This window comes from Vitis vinifera, chromosome 13 (genome assembly GCF_030704535.1).
Source record: "Vitis vinifera cultivar Pinot Noir 40024 chromosome 13, ASM3070453v1".
Classification (NCBI taxonomy): Eukaryota; Viridiplantae; Streptophyta; class Magnoliopsida; order Vitales; family Vitaceae; genus Vitis; species Vitis vinifera.
The window spans coordinates 1,704,134-1,714,202 of record NC_081817.1 but is presented as its reverse complement, the minus strand read 5'-3'; the positions used below and the strand labels follow the sequence as shown (position 1 = coordinate 1,714,202).

Here is a 10,069-nt window from a genome sequence, read left to right as displayed (position 1 = left end):
ATTTTCTAATAATATATTTTTTTTAATATTTTTGTCACATATTTAAAAAATAAATGAGTCGGGAATGAATGAGAAAAACTTTTATATTTAATAAATATTAGGCATTTTTTTCAACATATTCATTGATGACTTTATCATGGACATAAAAGAAGGTGATAAAAGCTGTGAAGAGGGTAACATTTTTATTTATGTATTTATTTTGGGTCAGTGTGCACTGATTACTTTTCATGAATGGGACAAAAGGCGCATGGCATGAACTTATTCATTCAAAAAATTTTGAAGATTCTTGAAAACTTTTTGGGGAATGAAAGATCTGATTAAGTCAAAGATTGAACTTGAATTTCTTTCAAGAAATGACTCTTAAGATTCCCAAATTTTTTAATTCAATTATTTGCTTTTGAAGAATTCCTTTAGGATATGTTTGGTTAGGGGGAAAGTATCAAAAAACACTTTAGGATATGTTTGGTTATCAAAAGTATAAAAAAAAATGATTATATCATATCTTTGGTTTTAAAACGAAAGATATAGAAAAAAAAAATTAAATATAAAATTGTTATACAAACCTATAAAATAATTAAAAATAAAATACTAGGTATAAAAATTACTATTAAAATATATTTTAAAATATTAAAAAAAAATATTTTAGATTTCGACTTTAGTTCTAGAAAATATCATAGAACATTTTTTAAAATTATTTGCAAAAACAGTCACTTAACATGGTCTACGTGTTGAGCAAAAATTTAAAAACACTTGAAAGTATTTTCTATTCAAAGTGTTTTATTTAGAAGTGTTTTTAGGAAAATTACCTATCAAGTGTTTTAAAAAAACGCTATAAGTTATTTTTCAATACTACAAGTAATTTTTTAGATTTTTAAAGTATTCCCTAAAATTTATCAAATACACATTTTTTTGGGTTAAAAGTGCTTCCCAACAACACTACCAAACAGACTTTAATCGATGATTCTCCTAAAAACATTTTATGTAAAAACACTTACTTTAAAAATACTTTGAGTAAAAACGCTCTCAAAAGCACTCTAATTCCATTTTTTATTTTTCATCATTTTCTTTTTTACTTTTTCTTTCTATTTTCTTTTCCTCGTACTTTCTATCCAAATTTCTAGAAATCAACCATACTCTTAATAAAAAAAAATTTATCCCCACCATAGGATAACCATATCGTTTTAGAAACAATTTAAAATCCTATCATATGTCTATATTGCTTTGAAAACAATTGGAAAATTCTTGTTTTTATTGTCTAAAACATTTTGCATAATTGAAAATGCTCTCTTCTATGAATGGGTTCACTGAAACACAAGATGATGATTTTTAGAGGCATTGCCTCAAAGGGAATTTAAAAAAAAAATGGCAAAAAAATAAAAAATGCTTAACAAATTTAATTTTTTTTTTTAATACTACTTTGTTATAAATACCAATGAGTCACTTTTATTATAAAGCACTAAAAATCCAATCAAATTTACAAAAATCAATCATAATCATTAAAAAAAAAAAAAAAAGTGCTAAAGTGGCGAAATCTAAATATTAAAATAAAAAATAAAAAATCAGAGTTTGCTCACTAAAGCACCATCATTTAAAAAAACACTAACCTATCAAACAATGACAACTCATGATTTAAAGTTTGGGGGCGAATAGTAACTATGCAACTTTGGGGCCCACATATATTTTTTTTCTCTATTAAGATAAAATCAATATAAAATTTTTGGAGTTTTTTTTTTTTTTTTTCCTATTTTATGTTTTATTTTTACCAATTATTTTTGGAAATATTTCGATATAGTGGTAAAATTCAAGCAGGGCACTGGGATACCTCTGCATGTTGCATCACCATTATTTACGTTGGACTTCCACTTCCTTCTATGGTACCTTCATCCGTAAGAATTGAGTTTTCACAGCACAATTATGTTGAAATTGAATGTGGAATTCAAGGGAGTTGTGGAAATAAATGGAAAATGTACCAATTCAATGAACCTACCAGGAAGCACAATGATGGGGGGTTTGTGTCGTCACCATACTATCTAGTCGTGGCGTCACCATTGCCATTCTTGCTTTTCGGTGGATTTTTCCTCTCACGCTTCCACTGATTTTCCCTGTATTTTCTTTTCACTTTCCCCCTTATCTTCTCACACTCCAACCCCATTTTAAAAAGCCTCTCTTAGTTTCTCTCTTCTCCACTTGGATACACATCCATTGGTCTAGCTCAAACTTCAATGGGAACTTCTCCTCCAGAAAGGCTTTCCACTGATCGGAAAAGGGTGGTTGGGGAGCTGGTTCATGGCCGGGATCTGGCGAACCAGTTGCAGATTCTGCTACGTGAGCCCTTTTCCGATCAGGGGTCGGTGTCAGCTGAGGATCTGGTGGTGAAGATCTTGAGATCCTTCACGGAGGCTCTCTCTGTGCTGAGGTGTTATGACCAGTCCGGCGATGCCGGCGGGGAGAGTCCGGCGGAGAGTGGGAACTACAAGGTGTTGAAGAACAGGCGGGGCTGTTACAAGAGGAGGTGATCCATCTATACATATATCTTTCATGGGTGAACACTATTTTTAAAGTTTGTGTGTTGATTTGGAATTCATGAAAGTGGGACTGATTTGATTTTCGTTTTTGCTGCAGAAAAAATTCTGAAACATGGACTGCGGTCTCCTCCACTATAGAAGATGGCCATGCATGGAGGAAATATGGGCAAAAGGAGATCCTCAATGCAAAATTCCCAAGGTATATAAAGAAATCAAACCTCTGATTTCAATCTCAAATCATCTTAAACAAGAAAAAGTACTGAAATTCATGTATCTTAAACAAGAAAAAGTACTGAAATTCATGTATCTTAAACAAGCAAAAGTACTCAAATTCATGTAGAAAAAGCTCTGATTTCATGTGCAACAATCAATTGTCGTTTCATTTGATATGGGAAAACTAAAAAAAAAACCCTAATTATATTCATTGCCTTTTGATTCACACAGGAGCTACTACAGATGCACGAGGAAGCATGAGCAAAGCTGCCGAGCTACGAAACAAGTACAAAGAATGAAGGAGAATCCCATAATGTATCACACAACATACATTGGCCACCATACTTGCAGAGATATTCTCAAGGCTCCCCAGTTCATTGGAAGCTCTTATCCTGGCTATGATTCTAATAATATGGTTGGGTCTGAATCAAAGATCCCAGAAGAAGTTCAGGAAATGAAACCAGAACTTATAAAGGAGGAGACAGTGGTGAGTGATCTCACTTCAGACAATGTTTCTTCAATGGATTCTATCAATTTATGGTCAGGTTTAGAGGCTTTGGACTCATTCATGCCCGCAATGGTTACTCAAAGAGGGGGGTCTGATGATCATGGGAATCAAGATCAGAATGTGGATTCCACCATGTATTCAAGAAATGCAACCACCACTACTACTGCTACTACTGCTTCTCATAATACTGACATGGACTTTGTGCTTGGGTGTCTGGATTTTGAAGGTGATGATCAGTTTCAGTTTGATGAAAGTCCTTTTCAGTTTTTCTAGGTAATTATTAATCCTCGTCAAGAAATGTAGAAAACCCCCAGAGGTTTTGCTGTACATACTGTTGTACTACTACTAATTTCATGAAATGAAAATGCTTGTGTTCCTCATCTTAAATTCATTGGAGAACCATGTCTCTAATGCTTAACTTAAGAAAGTTCAGAAACTTCAACTGCTCTCAATCAGCATTAATCTTGAGAGTCTCTCAAGACGGGTCATCTTATGATGCGTCTCAAGCAGCTATGATTTATGATGCCTAAAAAGATACCCAGACATTTTCCCCCAAGACAAAAAAAAAAAAAGATCAAACAAAGTGTACGTTTTCCAGAGACTACTGATCAATCCAAATAAGATGGGAAAAAACAGCTTTCATGAATAACCATATTCTAGCTAGCCAGATGCCACCCGTATGTGGGTCTCAGAAGTAGAGTACGTACGGGCTTTGGCGATAACCATAATATGCAGTCTCTTTGCTAAATTGAGAAAATAATGCCAAATTGTCACATGAATGTGATTTCTAAACTTGGACAGTCCAAGAACTTCTGGCTATGATCATGTCATGAACCAGTGAGAATGAATAGTCATTTCTTTATCAAATACAGTGAAAATTAACAAATTCAAAATTAGGGTTCATCCGAAGAGAAGTAATAATTTCATGGGGTTATGGAATTAATCAGTTTTTCTTGTCACCAGCCGGCTCCCATTTTTCCTCCGTGTGAGTGAAGAGGAAGTCCATGCTATTGCTACTACTGCTACCAGAATTGAACATTGTATCAGCGAGATCCACCACTGGATATTCCGCTTCTCGCCCGAATCGAACCATGGAAGGACCTGCAGTACTTCCCCCAGTGCCAACCATGCTGCTGCTGCTTCCCTCGCCTAGACCCAAGTCTACGTGCATTTGAACTTGGGAATGATCTACAAAGGCATTTGCGGCTTCTCCTGTTGGCTTGAGTTCCATGGAGAGCCACCTCCCCATGGGCAGTTGTGCAGTTGTGGCCTGAATCATCTCAGGTGTCACTTCTGGTGGAGGCGGTGGGACTGAAGGAGCTGTGGCAGACTTGTGGCAGGTGTGATCATCTATATAAGTTATATCAAACATGAAGGGATCATGTTCGAGCCGCTGTACTTGTTTCTTGGCTGGACAGTTGTATAGTTTCTGGTGGGTGCATCTATAGTAACTCCTGAAGAAAGAGATTCGATGTCACAAAGGAGAAGAACAAGAACCAGGAGAGCAAGAAATCTTATGCTTACATTGGTGGTGTGGCCGAAGCCGTAACATCACCATTCCATCTTCTAAATCTAACTTTTCTTCTCAATTGTGATTCTAGCCTAACTTCCAGCCAATTATACTTAAAAAAGTTTTGCCAACATGTTATAAAAAAATTCAATAAAATTAACGATATGTATATATCAAATCTTATTCAAAAAGTTAGATACTACTTTGTCATTGGTCTGTCCAAACATATATAGAAGACAACTCTGAATGCAACAAAATTAAGTCACGCTTGTGAACCTTCACATGCAATGGTCCTACATGTTTTCAATTATCAGCTAATATATGACCTTCTCAAGAGGCAAACTGGAGTACTTAGCTTGACAATTCTCTATCAAGACTGAGTATTTTGGCATGTAGAATGAGTATGAGAAGAGGAGTCCCAATCATCCCAGAAAGGTCGAAAGGTATGCTTAAACTAAAAAGGAGTATAATTTATCATAATCTATGTAGAATAATCCACATATCAATATATGAGAATAAACTTTCTGTCAATTATTTTAGTTAATTACCTTGGGTACTTTGATCCCAGGATCTCCTTTTGCCCATATTTTCTCCAAGTAAAATTGTCATCCGGAGGAATATCAGTGTTCCCAATTCTAGGCGCTGCTACTGTCTCCTTCCTTTTCCTTATATCATCCTTTCTGCGAATACCAAATGAGTTAGGCCTCAGTTTAAACCTATTTTCTTACCTACCAAACATTTCTGATACATGTTACAGTCAAAATATATATCTACTGGGAAAATCTATATAACAAATTTTCCTTTCCAAATTCTTCCTCCAGGTATAAAAATAAATAAAAATCATTGTGGATAAATCTATAAGAGTCACTACAGCTACTTGATTATATATATATGCGTTTGATTTACTATATATGCATGAATAGGCCTAGTGTTGCATGTACATGAAGAAGAAAACCAACACTAGCTGTATCAATTTTCTTACCTTCTTCGTAATCTTTGCGAATTACTATTCCCGGAATCTGATCCTTCCATTGCCTGAAACTCTCCTCCGCTGCCTGTTGATCTGGCTGAGCCTTCCCTATCCCGTCCACCCAGCTCAAAACCAGGATGACCCGACAAGGTCACAGGTTCGATCCCACCTACCTTGCTCTCTGTCAAGCCATACTGTGCTTGGAGCGCTTGCAGGTAGCTTGTCTTCAGCCATTCCTGCATTTCCCCACTGGTCTCCATCCCCGAGGCCTGCGCAAACATGTAGGGATATGCCGAGTGGTCATCCTGAGCATTCAGCCTCTCCTTCGCAGTCCCGAAAATCTTCATGATCTCATCACAGGACTTGGCCAGCATCCTGGGCTGCTTGGCGAGGTTCGGGATGTTTGATTCAAGCTCTCTAGCCAACTTGCACCCTCGAACAATATGAGAAAGGGTCTCCTCCATGGCAGTTAATTCTCTCTATTCCTTCTCCGGAATTCTCCGCAAAGTCTTCTGGGAATTTAAAGACGTAATTTAATTAACTTTATGGGAACTTCTATGCTGGTGAGATCTGTGGAAATTATTCAAAAGTATTTGGTTTCTTAGACACGGCCAGTAGAAGAAATAAGGAAAGAATGACTTAGTCATGGTCACATTTTCAACTTTTTGCTTGAGTCTAAGAGGAGACCTCGTCCCATTGAACATCAATCCAAGGGCTTTGGAGAAGTTTCTGAGGAGGTTTGAAGGTTTGACCCATGATGAGAATTCTTCATCTGGCTGTTCAAAGTTGAGAATGATGACGAAAATGATCAGATTGTATTGAGTTCAATTCATTGGAGGGGTTCAAATAGTTGAATCCCATTCTCCCTACGGTCACGACCATCGGTCCCCAGAAAAAGTCAAGATTATTCTATGGGTCCCATGGCGTATGCTGGGGTTTTGTGAACAGGGCTCCATTTTTGTTCTGGTTCTGCATCTCTGGTGTGAATCGGGCAAGGCCTCCCGTGTTTGACGCTATGGCTTTTCTGCACACTGTTCTTGTAATAACTAAATATATATATATATATATATATATTTAATTATGTTTTTGATATTGTTTTAAGTTTTAACCAATAAATCTTATAAAATTAACCTTTTTTTTAAGGGGAATATTTGATATTTTTCAAGAAGTGATTTAAAAAACAATTACGCTTTTTTTAAAACATTATTATTTAATTTTTTATAGAATAAAAGTTTATTTAAAAGCTTAAAACTCTGTAAACCTTATTTTTAAAAACTGTTTTGTATTCTTTAACTTAAAGACTGTTTTTAAAAAACATAATTGGGTCCATTTTTTCCTTTTAATTTTAAAAATTGGTAAAAATAATTTTTCCTTATTTTCTAAAAATTATTCTCCATTTTTGTTTATTTTTAAAAATTATTTCGAGATAACAATGGTTAAATAATATTAGAAATTTTAAAAAGTAATTTTATGTTTCTTTAAAAAATAAATAAATCTGTTTTTAAATCACACCATCAAATAGGTTATTATTAACTTGTTTTTTATGTTTTTAAAAATAAATTTTATTTATAATATTTTATTTTAATTTTTTCCATATTTATATAATTATTTTTTAAAACATATCATTGAAATATATATATATATATATTGTCACCCATATTTTTTAAAAATTTATTTATCACATAAAAAATATATATATATATAATTTTTAGTAAATAAACCCTAAAAGTGTGAATTTTTAACTAGAACATGTTTCTTTTCAGAATTTTCACTTTTATACTAAAAGAAGAAAATTGTCAATTTGTTTGACTTGATTTTAGAGGTGAAATAGTATTTAATTTTTGTAATGGCATGGCAAATAAAAGTAAAAATAATCATTATTATATACTTTTTCAAATTTTAAAACACATTAAAAATACGAGGATGTGATAATAAAAATTTATTTAAAAACCTAAAATAATTTTAATCTGTTTTTAATATTTTAAAAATAAAATTTATGGTTAACGTTTTATTTTTAATCATGTTATATGTTTATGTAATTATTTTTTAAAATAATTATTAATAAATAAATAAAATTAATTTTTAATTATTAAATATATTTTTTTAATAGAATAAAAATCTATTTTCCAAAATAACTATCAAATTCACCGTAAAACTCACAACTCAGACTTACATCCAAACTTTTTAAAAATTTCCTTTGACATGACCGTCAAAACGACACTAAAAAATCACAAAAAAATTGTTCAAGAAAATGACAAGCACACACTGTGGAGGGATGTAGGAATATAATATTAATGATGGTGGGCTTCTTTGAAGTCGCTTGAAAGTTGAAAGTCTATAACTTGTTTGACAATCCAGCAGCCACAACAACAGTGTGTGTAAGCTAGGGTTCTTAACGAACAAGGAAAGAGGAGGAAGAAGATGGACTGAGGTTTTGGATTGAGAACTTTCGATGAAGTTAAGGTTAGGGTTTTATGGTGACAGACAAGTTGAGTTTGAGATGGGCCAATATCATATTGGAAAAATTAATGCTTTGAATGGATGAAAACTATAGTCTATGGTGTGTTCCAAATTAGAGATAGATTATTATAAGGCATTATATTTTAGTTATATGTTTGTGTTTGTGGGCTTGTCCATTTCTCAACTATTTTTATCACCTTCATCAAAATATTTCAATCAATTGACTTTAATTTAGACAATAAAAAAATTATCTTTACTCCTTATAAAATGTGAATGCTCGGAATAATCACGGTGTTAGAATCTATTTGAGAGTGATTTTAGGAAGCGTTTAAAAGGTCTTTTCGAAATAAAATTAAACCTGCAAAATAAACAAAAAAAAAAATTGTTTTTACAAATTTCTAACATTGTCTTGTCATTATTTTCTAAAATAATGTGAAATAAATAATAATTTTTAAAAAATAAGTAAAATTATTTTCATTAGTTTTTTTTTTTTAAAAAGGAAAACATCCATGTAATCATGTTTTTTGAAACTTGTTTTTAAAAATTATTTTTTAACTCTTTAACTTAAAAACAGTTTTTTAAAAACAAGTTTAAAAAAATATGATCAAACGAGCCCTTATGTATTTGGCAAAATTAAAAAAATATTTTAATTAAACATGAGCATGTTTGGCACTGTTTTTACTTAAATTTTCATAAAGTGCTTTTAAGAAAATCACTTGTCGAGTATTTCTTCATAAAACACTTTTAAAAATAAAAAAATTCACTAATGTTGTAAAATTACTTTATAGTGTTTTCTAACAATGCGTTTGGGAGTGATTCTAAAGAGCGTTTCTAATATTTTTTACATTTGAATGATAAAAATTTTAAAACACTAAAAATAGTAAAAAGGCTTTCAATAGTTACTACCAAACGGGATCTAAAAAATATTTGAAAAGTGATTTTAACACTTTATGAGAAAACACTTCTACTAAAAATTATTTAAATATAAACAATGTCAAATGCAACCACATTTAAAGTGTGTTTAATAATGATTTTATGAAGTATTTATAACATATTTAATATTTAAAAAATTTTATCTGAAATTTGGTATTTCTAAATGATATCTTAAATGCTCCATAAATCACTATATAACGGAATCTTAAATAAGATATCTAAAAATAAAAAATAAAGATATTAGAATATCCGGGACCTCCTTCCTAACATTCATCCAAACACAATTATAAAAGAATAGCCTTTAAAAATTAAAATTAGTTGTCAATTGTCTTGAAAAATAATTTTTTTTTTGCAAATGCAAATATGAAAACAATTTTTTTTAATAAAAGTTTTTAAAGCATTTTTATCATTTCAATTATTGTTAATGACACTTCACGACATGATTAAAAAAAAAATCTAAATTTTGTTTATAAAAAATAATTTGTCTACAAAATTATTTTCTATTAAAAGCCTATTAAACAAATTTTTTGAAGTTATAAAAAAATATGGTTTGAATAAAAGTTATTAAATAGGTCATAGAGTCTCAAATAATATGCTAATGATGCTACTTGTATAAAGTCCAATAATTATAGTTGGTTTTGTGTACTATCATTGGAAAGAAGATTACAAGTACTTTCCACAAGACTTCAATAATAATTTTTATTATTGTTATCACTTAATAGGTATTTAAACCAAAAAAAGGAAATATAAATACAAAATATGACCCAAAAAAAAAAAAAAAAGATTATTGGTTTTAAAATAACTTTTGAAATTTTGAAAAAAATTAAATTCAAAATAATAATATTAAAAACTTAAGGTATGTATGACTATGGTTTTTAAATCTTATTTTAAAAATTATTTTTTATTCTTTAACTTAAAAACAATTTTTAAAAACAAGTTTGAAAAATATG

The 10,069-nt window shown here is 31.3% G+C and overlaps 2 protein-coding genes across 2 annotated transcripts; one reads left to right on the top strand and one right to left on the bottom strand.

Moving 5' to 3' along the window:
- The first annotated feature begins 2,123 nt into the window (after positions 1-2,123).
- Positions 2,124-3,633, top strand: LOC100258754 (WRKY DNA-binding transcription factor 70). Its single transcript, XM_002275365.5, has 3 exons — positions 2,124-2,512; positions 2,623-2,724; positions 2,970-3,633. The coding sequence occupies exons 1-3, from the start codon at positions 2,223-2,225 to the stop codon at positions 3,517-3,519; spliced, it is 942 nt and encodes a 313-aa protein (XP_002275401.1). The 5' UTR covers positions 2,124-2,222; the 3' UTR covers positions 3,520-3,633.
- Positions 3,634-3,985: 352 nt separating this feature from the next.
- On the bottom strand, positions 3,986-6,316 carry LOC100263918 (WRKY transcription factor 55). The gene is made up of 3 exons (XM_002275337.4): positions 5,739-6,316; positions 5,305-5,436; positions 3,986-4,700 (listed from the first exon to the last, which is right to left on the bottom strand). Exons 1-3 carry the CDS (start codon positions 6,188-6,190, stop codon positions 4,190-4,192), a joined length of 1,095 nt encoding a protein of 364 aa, XP_002275373.1. The 5' UTR covers positions 6,191-6,316; the 3' UTR covers positions 3,986-4,189.
- Between the last annotated feature and the right edge of the window lie 3,753 nt (positions 6,317-10,069).